The sequence below is a fragment of the Nuphar pumila genome, chromosome 7 (assembly GCF_984573655.1).
Source record: "Nuphar pumila chromosome 7, dmNupPumi1.hap1.1, whole genome shotgun sequence".
In the NCBI taxonomy this organism is placed as follows: domain Eukaryota; kingdom Viridiplantae; phylum Streptophyta; class Magnoliopsida; order Nymphaeales; family Nymphaeaceae; genus Nuphar; species Nuphar pumila.
Genome location: NC_143255.1, coordinates 59,376,571 through 59,395,221, shown reverse-complemented (window position 1 = coordinate 59,395,221; position 18,651 = coordinate 59,376,571). Strand labels below are relative to the sequence as shown.

General features: G+C 38.7%; 1 protein-coding gene across 2 annotated transcripts; it reads left to right on the top strand.

The window, feature by feature from the left end:
* Positions 1–1,628: 1,628 nt before the first annotated feature.
* On the top strand, positions 1,629–14,579 carry LOC149832341 (pyruvate kinase, cytosolic isozyme-like). Of its 2 annotated transcripts, none has more exons than XM_090012429.1 (4): positions 1,629–1,741; positions 2,091–2,402; positions 12,899–13,360; positions 13,557–14,579. In XM_090012429.1, exons 2-4 carry the CDS (start codon positions 2,145–2,147, stop codon positions 14,367–14,369), a joined length of 1,533 nt encoding a protein of 510 aa, XP_089868555.1. In that variant the 5' UTR covers positions 1,629–1,741; positions 2,091–2,144; the 3' UTR covers positions 14,370–14,579. The 2 variants fall into 2 exon arrangements, with proteins under 2 accessions (XP_089868555.1, XP_089868556.1); XM_090012430.1 differs by lacking the exon at positions 1,629–1,741 and adding an exon at positions 1,960–1,978.
* Positions 14,580–18,651: the final 4,072 nt, after the last annotated feature.

Here is an 18,651-nt window from a genome sequence, read left to right as displayed (position 1 = left end):
GTTCCTTGCCCATTGTTACAAAGCAATTGGCCCTTCCTGGGAAATTCAACAAGACGTGGCGGACCTGTTTTGCAAGGGCAGTGACGTTGTGTGGACTCCATGATTTAGTCGCGCAACCGATCGCTTTTTTGAAACACCGCAAGGACGAAAATGCTACGTATATTTTGCCTGTAGGACTTGAGAGGATAAGGATGAGTCCTCCTCATATATTCTCTCTCTCTCTCTCTGCCACCGTCGACGGCTCCAGATTCTTCCCCCCGTTAACCAAATCTGTCTCCTTCCGAGTTTTTTTCACCCCATACTCAACCTGACTCCTTTAGGACCCGTTTCGTTTGCATGTCACAACAGCCAATTCTTCAAAAAAAAAAAAAGTAAAATCTTTATCTTTGTTTGTTTATAAAGAGGAAAGAGGAAACTATATTTTCTACCGTTTGCTTATTATGACCATAAAGAATCGTTTATGTGCACTACTCATTTAGATTCAAAATTAGATATTCAAATTCAGCTCATAAATATGTAGATCCAAATTGTAACCAGGGTTGAAAGCTAATAAAATATAATTCAACATGTTAATTCCAAGTTCAGACCTTGAAATTAGATCTAAATATGCATTAACATCATATTCAAATTTGCTAAATATGTTACGGGAAAGAAGAAAGCCCAACATCAAAGTAAAGAAACCCTCAAAGCTCATTTTTGTTAGGCAAAACCCCACGACACCATACAATACCATCATACTAAAAAAAACAGAAAAATAAAAAAAAATGAAACAAAGTAAAAATTCAACAAGCCACCTCCCTAATCACCCAAAAAAATCGCAGAACAAGAGAACGATGAGGGGAAAAGAAATAACAATCACACAATGCTCTGCCCTGGTAGGAGTCTGCTTAGCAGCAAACCAAAGAGGGTTGAAGGGGGGGGGGGGAAGACAAAGAGGAGCACCAAAAATGTTGTTGCTTCAATAGGCAGAAACCATTTGCTTCAATGCACCCTTTCGTAGAAACCAGATCCTTCTTGAATGAGACGAGACAAAGATCTCCTTCTTTTTAGCTTGTTTGTATTATTACAAAGAAACTGCACGTCTTTCTATGATTTTGCATAGAAAACAAGCGTCCTCGGCATTTTCAGTAGGCACTGTCCCGCCACAGTGCCTACTGAAAATGCCGATTTCCTTGTTCAATTCAACAAAAGCTTTTACAAAAGTCAGAAAATCAACCTGAATCCGGATCGTTTTTTTATAATCAGGCCTTGTCTCTTAAAAAAAGAAAATAAATCATAAAAACCCGAAACAATTTCAGTAAAAATATTTAAAAAGAAAAAAAAATACACAGTATAAAATAAAAAAAACGAATTGAGGCTAAAGTCGGTAAGGTGCCGATTGGTTTTGAATCGGCTGATTCAGGCCGACTCTGACCAGTTGTGACAAGGGCACTGTCTCTACAAAGGGCAGAAAGGGAAAGCACCCCATGCTTAGAAAACTTTTTTTTTTTTGTCTTTTTAAATTCTTGGAATATTCGGACAGCTAAACTACCGAGCCGAGTCATCACTGACATCTAGTTTCTAGATCCGTCGGCGGACACTCGCTCCTCTCTCGCCGCCTCTTTTTCTTTTTGCTTCATTATAGAGTATAGTGGTGTCGTAGTCTCAAGGGAGGGAAGGGAATTTTGAGTTCTTGAACCAAAGACGGAGAGAGAGAGGCAGTGAAAGAGAAGAGACTGCAGTCTGCAGACGAAGGCCAAAGGTTGGTAGTCCCTGATCCTGAGACTTCCTTTTGTCCGCACCTCCCATTTCCCAAACATGCATTAAGAAAAATTAAAAAAGGATATTTTTCCCTCCCCTCGTTCCCGTTCACCACAGGGGAAATCGAGATTCAGGAAGAGAAGATTCCTCATTCCTGTGTCTGAACAAAAGGGGAGAAAGAAAGAGAGAGCTCCTCGCTATATTTTGTCCCTTTCTTTCTTTTGGAAGTTGCAATTATGTGGATCTTCGTTCCTTCCTTCTTACTTGTTTTTTATTTGCTTCTCTCTCTCTCTCTCTCTCTCTCTGGTTTTGAGTTTGGTTGTTATCTAATCCCTCTCTCTGGCTGTTAGTGAGTTTGGTTGTGATCTAGGGGGGTTAGGGATTTCGAGGAGGAAGAGAATAAGATGGCCAACATCGACATCCAGGGGATCCTGAAGGAGTTGCCGAATGACGGGCGCGTGCCCAAGACGAAGATCGTGTGCACGCTGGGGCCGGCGTCGAGGTCGGTTTCGATGCTGGAGAAGCTGATCAGGGCCGGTATGAACGTCGCTAGGTTCAATTTCTCGCACGGCACGCACGAGTACCACCAGGAGACCCTCGACAACCTCAGGATCGCCATGCACAACACCCAGATCATGTGCGCCCTCATGCTTGACACCAAGGTTTCTCCTTTTCTTTTCTTTTTCTTCTTTTGAATAAGTCCAACTGATTGCTCTTTTCCTTCGCACGAATCTTCGTGGGTGTTTAAGTCCTCTGCTTTTGAAATCGGAGAAACGAAAATGAATCTTGAGATTTTCATTTGTTAATTCGTTTTGATTGCTTTACGTACTCTATTTTTTTTTTAAAGCAAAATCAATTTAGGAGGAGTAACTATTTCTTTCGCTTCCACGAATTGAAGTTGCGATACTCCAAACATCGACCATCACCGTCTTGGTGTTAGTTGTGCTGTTGAAAAAACATTTTGTTAGTTGACCATCCGTAATGGCATTGATCGCGTTGCAATTCTGTTCAAAATTCACGTTGCTCTCTGTGAAACCATATGATTAACACGTTTTGAACCTACGTGTTTGTGATTTATTGGATGAACAATGAATTCACCCTGAGGCCTTTAGTTCCTGGATCTTTTCTTTGATATGAAATTTAGCAATGAGGCTAACGAAAAACATCAGCAAATCCTGCTTTCCTCTCCATTTTTGTCTTGACGTGCATCTTATAAGTTGCACTGAATTGAATGCCAAATGCTTTATCTTGGGACATAGCTGCTGTTTTGAAACAGTAAGCAATTACTGTTGAATGCCTTGCTGCTGTGAGATGCTTGTCTTGTAAATTAATCGGCTACAATGATGTGATCACATGAAAGACGCCTTAACCTCTTTGAAGGTCAAAAAGCTTCTTAAAAGTTAAGTGCTTTCTGTGTTAGCATTTTTACTGTTCGGTGTTCTTTGCCTGCATATTCCTGAAAGATGAAAATTTTGCAATAAAGAATGCAAAATCTCAATGTTGATTACTGTAGATTCTCTATTAATAAATTTTGACGCTGCTGAATGTCTCCAGGTGGTCAGGTCTAGGTTTTCAGTACTTGATATAGCCAAACCTAGGGCAAATGCTTGGTAAAGTATCACTATTTACTGTAATATATTCTCTGTCACAGAGATACTTCAATAATTTAGTCTCATGTCATGTCCCCTTGTATATCAATCTTAATGGAAAACTGCAAAAAACTAAAAAGTATCTCGTGTCGATGTGACATAGATATATTATGTGCTTCTGTGTGTCTAAGCGCACATCTAGTCACACTAATGAATTATTGACCAACTTTAAACTCATTTGAGTTGGACCGCGATTTGGGTAAGTCATCTACTGACATGGGTGAACTGATCAGATTGACCTATTTTATATCTGAGTAGTTATGGATCAACTTGGTGGTTTAATGCTCAAAATACATAATGATCTTCTCCAGATGTTGGGATCTTTGCTTTTGTGTGTATATCATTTTATGATTTCAACAGAATCAAAGGGCTTGAGGAGGATGATAACAGCATAAACTTTCATGTTTTAACGTACATGTACATTTTTTTTTAAGTCATTGAGGGAGGTATCTAGATTCTAAAAACAATAAGTTGCATAAGATAACGCTGATATGCTTTACTGTCAGATACTTGGTATTGTTATAGTGATATATTATAATAAACTTCTATAAAAGGAGTTTTTGCTAATAGTTCAACATGTTGTTTAGGAATAGTACAGAGTTGCTGCTGTTCTTATTGCATAGTGTACGTTATGGAATGGATCTAAAGTCATCTTATTATGATTTACTACTACGACCACTGCGGTCATCGTTGTCATCATTTTGTTATTATTATTTGAAAAGCAGGGGAAAATTTGGATGTTCATATGATAATATATATGAATAGTAGCAAAATGTATGCTCACAGGTGCACATAAGGATGAAAAGCTCTTCAAAGTCTAAGATGAAGCCCAAATTTTTTGTTATGTATAAGGCTCACTTCCCCCATGCTTAAAATTGCTGTCTGATGGGAAAGACCAATGGATTTTCACCCCCTCTACCACGATTCATTGAGCAAGAACTTTTTTGTGTTTTAAAATATGAGGGTGTATGATGTTGACCCAAGTCTTCTTAGGTTCAATGGAAGTCCCTCTGAAGATGCTTTAACACAAGTTAGATGTTTCCTTGACAAAAGAAACATTAATGGGCCCCATCTTTCCAACCTTAATACTTCGACTCATCCTATAGAATTGGATTTTCCTAGGGTCAAAAGATTTGTCAAGTGGGTCCTTTCTTTCACAAATTAGATTGCATGTACTAGGTTGTGCGCTGCAGATGGTTCAGTTTGAACCAGTAGCCCATAAATAAATAATAAAGTATGAAGAAAATATCAAACTCAAAAAGGGGTGCTCGCCGAAGCCACAAAAAGTTTTAAGGCGGTCATCTCCTTCCACACTCTCTCTATATATATATTGTTTGTGTGGAGCAAGAGTGAAAATGTCAACAATATGGAGAAGAATATTATAAGTATACATAAATGTTACTTTTTTACTAATACAACAACAACAACAACTACGCCTTCATCCCAAAACAATTGGGGTCAGCGATATGAACCAAAAAAAGAAATTCATTTTGGGTCTTCCACATGAATCCTTTTCCTCCAATCATTTCTATCCAACGCCATGTCCTTGGTGAGGTTCAAAGCATTCATATCCTTTCCTATCATCTCCATCCAAGTCTTCCTAGGCCTACCCCGACCTCTTTTAACTAATATATTTTCCCATTTCTCCAACCTTCTAACTGGAGCATCATTAGGCCTTCGCCGAATATGTCCAAACCACCGTAAACGATTCTCTCGCATCTTATTTTCAATGGGTGCAACACCTACCTTCTTACGTATCTCTTCGTTCCGAATCTTATCTTTTATTGTATTTCCACACATCCATCTAAGCATCCGCATCTCAGCTACACTCATTTTTTGAATATGATGTCTCTTGGCAGCCCAACATTCCGTACCATATAGTAAAGCGGGTCTAATAGTCGTCCTATAAAACTTTCCCTTCAACCGCAATGGCATTCTACGATCGCACATCACTCCAGTAGCACTTTTCCATTTCATCCACCCAACCTTTATCCTATGATTTACATCTCCATCAATTTCTCCATACTTTTGAATGATGGATCCCAAATATTTGAAATAATCATTCACCGGTATATCTTGCTCACCAAGCTTCACTACACTCCCATCACTACTTCGTTGCTTACTAAACCGACATTCCATATATTCAGTCTTACTCTTACTCAACTTAAAACCTCTAGCTTCCAATGTCTGTCTCCATAATTCTAACTTAGCATTAACCCCAGCTCTAGACTCATCAATCAAAACAATATCATCAGCAAACAACATACACCACGGTACATTTTCTTGAATTGATCTCGTAAGCTCATCCATCACTATCGCAAATAGGAAAGGGCTTAAAGCAGATCCTTGATGTAACCCAACCGTTATCGGAAAATTGGTTGTCACCCCTCCACAAGTGCGGACATTGGTTACTACTCCTTCATACATATCTTTAATTATACTAATGTACTTGAGAGAAACACCTTTCTTCATCATTGTCCACCAGAGAACGTCCCTAGGTACTCTATCGTATGCCTTCTCTAAATCAATAAAAACAATATGCAAATCTTTGTTCCTCTCTCTATATCTTTCAATAAGTTGTCTAAGAAGATGTATAGCTTCCATAGTTGATCTTCCAGGCATAAAACCAAATTGATTCTCCGATATCATGACAACCTTCCTCAACCTAGACTCAATCACCCTCTCCCAAAGTTTCATAGTATGACTCATGAGTTTTATACCACGATAGTTTGTGCAATCTTGTATATCACCCTTATTCTTATATAAAGGCACCAAAGTACTCTTCCTCCACTCATTAGGCATCTTATTTGTTCGCCAAATCAAGTTAAAAAGATTTGTCAACCATTCTAAACCTTTCTCTCCCAAGCATTTCCAAGCCTCGATAGGTATACCATCTGGGCCAACTGCCCTTCTTGATTTCATTTTCTTCAAAGCCTCTGCAATTTCTTTCTTTTGAATCTTGCGCATGAAGTCACGATTTATCTCATGAAAAGGAATGGAGAAGTCTCCAAGATCTTGAGCATGACTATCATTAAATAGCTTATCAAAATAATCTTTCCATCTCTCCTTAATCTCCTCATCTTTGACTAAAACCCTTTGCGTTTCATCTTTGATACATCTAACCATACCCAAATCCTTCGATTTCCTATCTCTCATCTTTGCAAGCCTATAAATATCCTTCTCGCCTTCTTTGGTATCCAACTTGTCATAAACCTCCTTATATACCTTAGCCCTCGCGTTTCGAACAACTTTTTTAGCTTCCTTCTTTGCTATCATATACTTCTCCAAATTCTCACTATCACGACTCTTACTTAGATTTCTATAACACTCTCTTTTAACCTTAATAGCTAATTTGACATTCTCGTTCCACCATGATGTATCCTTACCTAGTGGTGCACCGCCTTTAGACTCACCCAATACCTCCTTAGCTACTTTTCTCATACCACCCGCTATCTTATTCCACATTGATTCTGAATCCTCCTCGAGACACCAATCAACTTCCTTAACTATCTGCTCTACAAACATTCCTTGTTTAGCTCCTTTCAGTGCCCACCACTTAATTCTAGGATCTATCCTATGTCTATCCCTTTTGCGGCATTGTCTAATTCTAAGATCTAAAATTAAGACTCTATGTTGTGTAGCTACACTTTCTCCTGGTATAACCTTACAATCGATGCAACAACCCCTATCTCTCTTTCTAAGTAGGAAAAAATCTATCTGACTCGTATTAACCCCACTTTTAAATGTTACTAGGTGAGACTCCCTCTTCCTAAACCAAGTGTTTGCTAAGATCATATCATAGGACAAACAAAAATCTAAAATCCTTTCTCCACTTTCATTTCTTTCTCCTATACCATAGCCTCCATGGATATTCTCAAATCCATCCCTACTAATGCCTACATGTCCATTAAGGTCACCGCCGATGAAAAGCTTTTCTCCATAAGATGTCTCTTGTACTACTCCATCTAAATCTTCCCAAAATTGATGCTTAATGGAATCATCTAAACCTACTTGAGGTGCATAAACACTAATAATATTAATAATATCCGTACCTAATACTAATTTAATAAGTAAAATTCTATCACCCTTCCTACGGACCTCAACTACATTATCTATAAACTGACGACTCATAACAATCCCTACTCCATTCCTATTCCTATTTATTCCTGTATACCAAATCTTATATCCCCAAGGTTCTATCACTTTAGCTTTCTCACCTACCCATTTGGTCTCTTGAAGACATAAAATATCAATCTTTCTCCTACACATAACATCTACTAACTCTACCCACTTACCAGTTAAAGACCCTATGTTCCAAGTGGCTAACCTAATTTTATGGTCTTTGACTAACTTCTTTACCCCCACCCGTCCAACAAAGTGAGGGAACCCTTGCCTATTTGACACCACACCCGGGCGCCGGTGTGACGCGTCGCTTCTGGGCGACGACCTAGCAACCCTTGCACATTTATCACTGCCTCCGGGCCTAGAGAGTACAGCGCGTCGCTCAGTAGGGAACGCCCCAACGAAATTCTCATATTGGTTCATTTTCATAGGATATGACAAAGTTTTTATGCTGGCTGTCACAGGCCTACCGCAACCCTCCTCCTTTATCCGGGCTTGGGACCGGCAGTGTATAACTACACAGGCGGAGTTTACTTTTTTACTAATATTATAATAAATAGTAAGGATTAATATTTTTTAAACTATATGATTACATTGATTACAACTAAAATAAGTAATTAAAATTTTGAATAACATATATATCTCAACTTTTCATTGAAACAAAATTCTTTGTTAAGAAAAACTTGCAAAAAAAAAATGGAAACATGTTTCCCAAATAAGGGAAATGAGTTTTTCATATAAAGTAAGTAGGATTCCCATGTGATGAATGGATTTCTCACTCGATAGAAAACAAATTTTCATACTTTTTTAGAAGTTTCCCACAAGTTTCAGAAACACATAGTTTTTGGTTTCAGAAACGGTTTCCCAGGAAATGAGTTTCCCACATGTAAGTGGAGTTTCCTGTAACCCTGAACTGTAAAGTGATGAAGTAGTGAGAGGATCAAAGGAGTAAAAAAGAAATAAAGAAGAAGAAAGTAGAATCATAATCAATGAGTGATATTATTCTTGAATATATGTAAATATACATGCTGCATTCAGAAACAGTAATTAGGTCTACAGTATTTAACACAAGAATAACATTCACAAAGTGTATGCTTACTTCTTATGTCAGTATAAAAAATAATAAGGGAATTTTATGCAAATGTTGATACACATGATTCAACATTATGAGATATGTAAAATACTTATATGCAGCGTTTCATTCACAAATTTTAGTCATGTATCTAGGATTCCTAATTCTTCAATATGAACATATGGTTTCCAATGAGGAATGTCAATTCTCGTGCTTGTTTCAAAAGAAAGGTGAACACATTTCCTTGTTATTCATGAACTGGAAAACAATAACAGTGACTGTGGTGGCGACAGTGTGTGTGTGTGTTTGGGTTTTGAAATCAAGTTTTTTGTTTCACTGAAAAAAAAGTGGTGGCAGGTTTTCCAAATACTTGGCTTGTAGAAAAATTCATGATTCGGAAACAAGTTTTCTCACTTGAGGCGTTCAGAAAATCTGGTTTTACTTGGTTACCATGGAAAATGCCAAAGAATCTGGGGTTTTACCATGGTTGCCAGTTGAGGAAGCGGGAGCGGGAAGCAAGGCACTTTCAAAATTTTAGGAAGCGGGGAAGCGTGGGACCACTTAGGAGCGATTCGGGAAGCGTCTCGGAAGCGACCTAGGAAGCGTCTCGGAAGCGACCTAGGAAGCGTCTCGGAAGCGAGGGGGAAGCGAAAAAATAAAAATAAAAAATAAAAATACAAAAAATTGAAAAAAACAGGGGAAGAGAGGGGGAAGCGTGATGGGAAGCGCGCTTCCCATTAAAGGGAAGCGCGTCCCCCATTAAAGGGAAGCGCGCTTCCCAAAAAATGGGGACGCTTCCCCCCCACGCTTCGGAAGCGCGACGTTTCGCGCTTCAGAAGCGCGCTTCCCCTTTTAGCTAGGCGCTTCTGGTAACCCTGGTTTTTACCAGTTTTTTGACATCATCCAAGTTTCCTGTTAATGAAAGAGTGTTTATGGAAGAGGGAAGAAAAAAGGTATCGATGTTGCAATGAGGTTATTTTCCATTGGATTAGAGTTATTGTTCTCCTTGCAAGCTGGATCATACCCACAGGGTAGATGCTATGTCATATGGGTACAGGTACAGTTACGGAGGGTACAACATAGCAATTTCAAAAAATGTGGGTATGGGGGCATGCAATATATATATATATATATATATATATATATATATATATATATATATATATATATATAATCACATAAATACAAAATAAATTCAAAAAATCAAATTCCATTTTTCCAGCAAGACAGCAACATAAATTAATTTAGCATTTAGCCTGAAGATCTAATAAATAATAATCTATATTATTATTCTGTCTGAAAATAGATAATCTATATTCAGTTTGAATATCTAATAATATATCTAACAGTTTACTATTCTTAATGGTTCTGAAAATGTCTAATTAATCTATATTCAATCTGAAAATTTCCAAATATATATGCTATAGTGAATCTAAACTGATAATATAAATTGAATACAAACTGAAAATATATACTAAATACAAAATGAAAATATAAACTAAATATATGTAAATTATAAACTGAAAAACACCCTATATCAACAACCAAGAGATGCTCCAACCTCTTTGCCATCCGTTGGAGGTCGCTGGAGTGTTGTGAGGTGAGCTTCTTCAGTCGTCGGAGGTCTGCCGAAGGTAGAGAGAGAGAGAGAGAGAGAGAGAGAGAGAGAGGGTTTTGGGCATTGGGAGAGCAAAGAGAGGGAGGGGTGGTTTATCGGGTGGGGCGGGACCAAAATGGCCCCGCCCCTTTCACCTTGGTCAAACCAAGGATTTGATGTAGACCCAACCCGCAGCATACCCGCCCTGCACTCGGTACCCGCCTCTATGTCGGCGTGGGTACAACGACCTCCCAAGCATGTCTATGTGACATAGGGTAGAGGTGATAGCAATTTGAACTTGGTCTGGTGATTGATTTAACTAAAATGTGATGCTCATAATTTTGATAAGCAACTACTTTTCTTTTTTGAGAGGCTGAATCATTGAATCCAGTGCAACCTTAAAGAATCTTCTAGTGCTTTTTCTAGACATTATTTAGTTGGGTTGTTATTTACCTTTTGGGCATCAATGAATTACATACCCTCGCCTAAGGCTGCACAACGAGCCAATCTAGCTCGAGCTCAACTTGTTTAAGCCTGACTAGGACTCATTCGAGTAAGTAAACGATCTGAGCTTGATCATATGTTCGAGCTTGATTAAGCTCGATTAGCCCGATTAAACTTGATTAATAGAGTATATGGGGACAAATTTTAGGATGTGTAATTTTTGTTGAGTAATAATCATAAAACCTGCCTTTGGCCAAGTGGGTAATGTGTTCGACGTGTATGTGTGAGGTCTTGGGTTCAAATCCTGCCTCTACACAATTGGATTTTATTTTTTAAATGTAAGTTAATGCGACTGGAGATGAGCTAAGTCAGGCTCGAGCTTGAACTCGAACCGAGTTTTTACATAGCTTTTCAAGCTCGGCTTGACTCGAGCTGAGCTTTTTGAGCCTGAGCTCAGCTTGAGCCCGGCTTTTGTGCACCCCTACCCTCGCCCAAGATGGCTTCCTCTTGGTGCTCATTGTTATGCGCCTTCATTTGGTCTTCTACAAGGTCTCAAATAATAAGTGTTTTTTTTTGTTTTGTTAAAAAAATGTCTTAAAACATATGTACTTTTTCATGATAGGATACCTAAGGATTGAAGATAATGGGATATCAAGGTCATTTTTGTGAAAAGTAGGAAGGGGGGCATGTTTGCATATAGTTTGTTTGGATGTGCTCTCAATTATATATTATATTTCTCTAAAGATTCGAAGCAACTATTGAGTTGGCAGGCCATGCATCCGATCCGTCATATTCAAATTCCTACCTCTTTCCTTTTTTTTTTAACTGCCTGTTGAGCTAATGATTTGATCCCTGCCTCTTCCCGCTCATCTGCACCCGAACCTTCCCTCTCATCGCTTCCTCTATTCACAGATTACCATTTGAAGAATTAAATTGCATAATTATGGATATGGTGTTCACCATGTCCATGATAGGTTTAATTGAGTGAATGAAGTGCTGTGTATGCTAGCGTTGATGTAGGAGGTAAAGTGTCCTTAAACACACACACACACACACACACACACCGCTCTCTCTTTCTCTCTCTCTCTCTCTCACACACACACACACACGGTTTTGTATTTAGTTTATCATCAATTGCTACCACCACCACCACCACCGCTATCATCATCATCACCACCACCACCACCATCTACCACTGCCACGGTCTACTGTCACCATCATCACTACCCACTATTCTTCTTTTCTTCATTATAATTTAAAGGTTTGGTGATCGAAACCTTCACTTGATTAAAATTTAAGGTAAGATTATTCTTTATAAAATGTGCTTAAATTTATATATGTAAACAATAAATAAGAATTGATTCAAACACAACCCTAGTTTTGTTGATTTTTATGTTTACTCTTTTTCATTTTGCTTATTTTGCCCGAATCTCCCAAAGAACAAAAATCTGAAAACCTCATGAGTAATACTGGAGCCAGGATCAGGTGCCATCACATGGCACACTGAGTGTGCCTCTGCACATGGCTGCCCTCCATCTTTGGCTGACAGTCTGTCAGTTGTAGGGCCCAAAAGAAGATGGAGGCCAGCCAGGTGGAGAGGCACACTCAAAGTGTGCCATGTGATGGCACCTGATCCTGGCTCATAATGCAGGCCCGACAAGTTCTCTTTTTCAACTTCTGGTACTATATTGCATATTCTACTCTCATCCAGTTACGTGTGTAATTCCACTCGCTATTCATGGAATTGCAAGCTAGGCTCTTGTGAGCGCCATCCCTAGAACCATTGTTATTCCAAGTGATGATTTTGCAAGCTAGGATCCTGTGAGAGACATACGTAGCACCATTGTGATTCCAAGTGATGATTGTTCATGTATGGAGCAGTAAAATAAAAGAACTATACAGGAATAAAGATGGATCTCTTATGTGAAGCATTCTTTCAAATCGTTTAACTTAGATTTGACATTTTTTTACCATGAGTCCTACGTAGTAATTCTGAATGGTGTTTGTAGATGTTTCGTACTTTACAGCATTTTAAAATTTTCATGGCATCCCTGGGTAGTTTTATTTCGATATATTTTAAATCATTATTTAAAAGCTCGGTGACTCAGACCTCTGCCTGGTCAAAAAATTGAATGACCATGTTTTCCACAAGACTCAGCTGAGTCAGCCGAGCTTTTACTTAAAGAGTATAATTATTGAATGGTGTATAAATTTATATGAGCCCGATGTCTTTTCTCAACTCAAGATCCCTCTTTGGTCTTATGTATTTCCCAGGGCCCTGAGATTCGAACAGGCTTTCTGAAGGATTCAAAACCAGTCCATCTGAAGGAGGGTCAAGAAGTTACTATTACTACTGATTACAGCATCAAAGGTGATGAAAACATGATTAGCATGAGCTACAGGAAATTGCCAGTAGACTTGAAGCCGGGAAATACCATCCTTTGTTCTGATGGTACCATCACTCTTACTGTTCTTTCTTGCGACCCCGAGGCTGGAACAGTAAAATGCCGATGTAAGAACAGTGCAGTCCTTGGTGAGAGAAAAAACGTAAATCTGCCTGGTGTCGTTGTGGATCTCCCTACTCTCACAGAGAAGGATAAGGAGGACATATTGAAATGGGGTGTACCAAACAAGATTGACATGATTGCACTGTCATTTGTTCGGAAGGGATCTGATCTTGTGCATGTCAGAAAGATTCTTGGGCCACATGCCAAGACTATACAGTTGATGTCAAAGGTTTTTCTCTCTCTTCTTTTTAGTTGCTTTTTCACGCACGCATAGACGCTTTTGGTGGCACACCTTTTCCTTTCAAACTTAGATGCGAGTCTGCCTTGTACTCGCTGTTCAGAGAAAATATACTGAAAAGGGTGTAGCTATTGCAGTGCGGGTATTCAGTTGTAACTAATCGTCGTGCATCCTTGTGACACTGCAGGTAGAAAACCAGGAGGGTGTGATCAATTTTGATGAAATTCTTCGGGAGACGGATTCTTTCATGGTTGCTCGTGGTGATCTTGGGATGGAGATTCCTGTGGAGAAGATATTCCTGGCACAGAAGATGATGATCTACAAATGCAACCTGGTAGGGAAGCCTGTGGTGACTGCAACACAAATGCTCGAGTCCATGATCAAGTCACCCCGTCCAACACGTGCTGAAGCCACAGATGTAGCAAACGCTGTTCTAGATGGGACTGATTGTGTGATGCTCAGTGGGGAGAGTGCTGCTGGTGCCTACCCAGAGCTTGCAGTCAAGATCATGGCTCGAATCTGCATAGAGGCTGAATCTTCTCTTGATTATGGTGCCATCTTCAAAGCAATGATACGGTCGGCACCTATGCCCATGAGCCCTCTAGAATCTCTTGCCTCATCTGCGGTACGCACAGCAAACACGGCGAGGGCAAAACTTATAGTGGTGCTGACGCGTGGTGGCACAACAGCGAAGCTGGTTGCCAAGTACAGGCCTGCAGTGCCAATTCTGTCTGTGGTGGTTCCAGTGTTGACGACAGATTCGTTCGACTGGACCTGCAGTGATGAAACCCCAGCAAGGCATAGCTTGGTCTACAGGGGCTTGATTCCCATGCTGGCTGAGGGTTCCGCCAAAGCCACGGATGCGGAATCCACAGAAGTTATCTTAGATGCTGCACTGAAATCTGCTTCCAAACGGGGCCTTTGCAAGAAGGGAGATGCTATTGTTGCGTTGCACCGTATCGGTGTTGCGTCAGTCATAAAGATTTGCTATGTTAAATGAGATGAATTCCTGTTCCGGTCCTTTTATGAATTCCTCAAGCCAAAGAAGATGAATCTGCCATAGGCTATACTTTACTGTTTTTGTTTTTTATGTTTTTTTGTTTTTATGTTTTGGTTGAGGTTTTGAAAGTGGCTCTAGACGTTAGAAAACTCTTGTGCTTCTTGCATTGACTAGTTATATGAAGGCATTTGCTCTTTGTCCTTGCTAGTAAAAAAGATTGTCTCAATAATGTTATGCGTTTGGTCTTTATTTTCCGCAGGTGCTGTTTCTTCACATCCTAAAGTATGTATTTGACGTCTTAGCGTACCAAAATGTCAAAACCCTGTTGCTCGAGTTCGTAAGTAGAGATGAATACGTGTTGTATAGCAAAGCACCGTTGGGATATTTGTAAGGGTGCGATTGGATCCCTCGGGTCGGATATCAAATACGAAGGTGCGATGTTAGGTTGAGCCAGGGATTCGTCAATCTCAAGTCATCGGTTTTCAGGTCTCATCTACTCCATCCTTTGGATTTGAGAGGAGAAGTATTCAGACACTTATAAATCTGCTATGGTCTAAAAACCGCTTGTCCAAGAGTCTAGAGGTGGGCAATTAATGGGCTCGCTTGATGGGCCATGGGTTCCACGCCCAAGTGTTGTTTGCTCTGGTCTTGGTTCCGAAACGCTCTAAATTACATGTAGATGTATAACGAATTAATTTTTGATGAATTTACGGCTGGAGTCCCCACTCCTGAGGCTTGGAAACGCAGCAGCTCAACTTACTGCTTGGGTTGCTGTCTGTGTTTAACTTTTATCTTCTGATGAAAGGGCTTATTCGCCTTCTCTCTCTCTCTCTCTCTCTCTAACACGAGAGATAGGTAGTATATATCGGCTATACTTCTGCCAAACGCCTTCCACGGTTCCCATATGCCAACTTCTTAGGAAACCTGCAAAATCACTATTTTCATTCTCTCGAAAGCCATCTTATTTGCTCAAAGAAAAGGTTGTGTTGGCCGTTTTTAAGAGTTTAACTAGAATTAAGTTAATAAAGAGTGGCCCAAACAGTTATTTGGGTAATTCTCTATAAACTTATAAACAGGGGTGGGCAACGGGCCGAGCAGCCTGCCATGGGCCAGGATTTTATGCCCAAGCCCGTAGGAACCGGCTCGGCTCGGCTCGATGGGCCTGAGTTTTAAAAAATAAAAAAAGTAAAATTAATTTTTTATGAAAACTAGAAATCACATAGTAACTTGGGTACATGGTATAATACCAGATTTTTTTAAAGGTTTAATAGATTGTTTTATTATGATTTGTGATTTTTGAAGTAAGCTTGAACCCCATCAAATTGGAGTCGAATCTGAATGAGATTCGAGAAACTTGATCAAAGTCAGACAAGGATCTGAATCCTTTGTTTGTTTTGAATATTGATCCATATTCATAGTGATTCGATCCTTTAAGCAGATATGAACATTATTCAAGTGGATATTTTTAACAAATCTGAATATTAATCCAAATCTATATTTCAGGGATATATGCTAAAAAATATTTAAATTGTTAAGGAACAAAACAATAATTTCACAACTTAGGGGGGGGGGGGTTATATTCTGAGAAATAATTAAATTGTCTAAGGGTAAAATACTAATTTTACAATTCAAGAGTATTTTCAAAAAAATAGTTAAATTATACAGAGACCAAATGGTAATTAACCACCTCGGGGGCATATTCATGTAAATGCCAAAAACACAAAGAGGTAAAAAGGTAATTTTTATAACCCAAGTAGAAACTTGGTTATGTGGAATCAAACTAAGGCTATTTTGGTAAAAATAAATGTGATTTATAGAAATTATAAAATAAATAAATAAAATAATTAATAAAATAATCAAAATTCTCACCTTTTTTTGTAAAACCATCGAAGGCCAATGATTTTTTCAAGTGGTTTTGCAAAACCATATTCTAAAAACCATGAGCACAAAACATGGTTTTGAAGGAAATAAACCAGGAGAGGACACCCAATAGGGCTCTCTCTCTCTCCTAAAAAAATTGAACCTCCTCTCTCTAACCTATTCTCTCTTTCTCTCTCTAAAATTTGGCTCCTCTCTTGAGTTCTGACCAAAGCCTCTATCAATTTTCTGATCCACTCCACTAGAAGACCCGCCCCCTTACCTCTACAGCTTGACAATTTCAGTTTGTTTGGGAGAGTACTGCCTAAACAAATTCAGATTTTGGAACATCACCAATAGGAGTGTTGTTTGATTCAAAACACGATAAGCAAACCTCAGTTCTCCTGCAACTTGACCATGCACATGCACACCTCTTGCGTAGGTTAATCCTTAAAGCATATTACCATGCTACACATTAATATCAATATAAAGGATTTTAGTATGATATTTCATCAGCCCCTATATCCAGAATCAGTGAGCTTTTACTGAAGGGCCTCATGGGACGAGCTCCCAGCTTGGGAATCATATTTGGTAACTCCAAGGTTGGCATTACCAGAAACCTAGAAATTTTAGGCTCTTTACACCCCCACATGTCTACATACTGAATCATGCAAGGGGCCCTTGGAGAGTCAAAATCCACATGGATGATGGTGGTAAAAACTTGTACAACTATAAGGGTCAGATGGTGGATGGCAATCAATAATGATATTACTTGATAACATTTTGTAATCTGGTTACATTCAGTAACCATGTTTTTATATCATTCCATCAAATGAAAATCAACACATATCAAAGGTAGCTGATGGAAAATTGGGTTTATTACAAACCATAACCACCTGAGGGGATAGATCAAAGGGTGGTATTGCGATGGAAATAAAAATTGTAAAACACAACTAACCTAATGTTAAATATCAACATACAGACTTATGATCAACAAGATATAAAAAACAAAACACAAGTGCAAAATATGCAACGGCAAAAAGTAGGAGAGTAAATATTAAACGACGAGTAGTAGTAAATGAAATGCGACACAGAAACAGGAATGCCAGTAGTGTTGTGATGTAGATGGGGGGAAATGCAGAGAATGCAAATGGACGTGAAATGATCTGATGAACCTGATGGTATTGAATCAAATGCTGATTTGCGTGGGATACGGCTGATTCATAGTGAAAAAGTATGATGCAATAAGAATGATGACACTGGACCAAGAATAACGATGACGATCCAAAGTGATTGCCTAGGAACGATAAACAATATTATGAGATGCTGAATGAAAAATGTAAGAGATCGATCCAGACAGATTGCGGAGAAAGAAAAGAAGAAAAATACACTGGATCTAAAATACATAAATCATAAATTGCAATTACAACTACTGGAACTGTAAGTAAATGCGAGAATAAACAATCGAAAAAGAAAAGAAGAAAAATGATCTATGGCAAAATGCAGATCAATGCTGCTATAGGCAGATCAGTACTGCACATTATGCCTCAATAGATCAAGAATATGAAGCCAATGCTATAAAAAATCAAGAGGAAAGGGGAAAAATAAGTAAATTCAAAGGAAAACAAAGAGAGAGAGAGAGAGAGAGACCCTTACCTCGGGTTGGTTTGGATTGAGAGGGAAGAGTTCTCCGCTGTATACTGTTGCTGGACTAAAACTCCTTCAGTCGATCAAAGGGGAGGAACCAGAGAAAAGGGGAAAAAAAAAGGAAAATAGAGGAAGAAAGAAGAGGGAAAGGAAAAAAAGGAGGGCGATGGATGGAATGCGAGAGGTGGATGAGGCGAGATGGTCTCCTCCCCCCCCACTTCCACGATGGTGGTTATAATGGGGGAGACCGTTATGCTTCTTTCAAAAATAGTCCCTTGTATTTTCAAATTTTTTTCAAAAAGAGGGTCAAGCCACTTTTTGAAATTTTTCTTTCATGTTTCGAAAAGAAAAACCCTAAAATACAAGAGAAATATGAGGGATTTAAGATATGGGGTCCAGATAAGGTTTTTGAAAGCCTTACGAAAATATTTAATTTGAAAATCTTGAGGATTTTACAAAAAGAGAGTTTTTGAAATAACAGAGTTTAATTTTTAAAAAATGAGTTTCAAAATGGATCTGGATCTAAGGTTTTGAAAAAATATCAAGTTTGGATCTCGAATTGAGGAAACATTATGAGATTAGATCAGAATAAAATACCTGAGCCAATACAAAGAATTGATTTTTTAATTTTTTGAAAATAGAAGATCCAGAGTCATAATTGGATTCAGATATTAGATCTGGATCCATGATTGGGTCAAATATGAAAAATAAAATTTGATTTTGGATCTTCAATAAGGAAATGAATTCGAGAAACAAATAGAAATTGACCTAATTACTC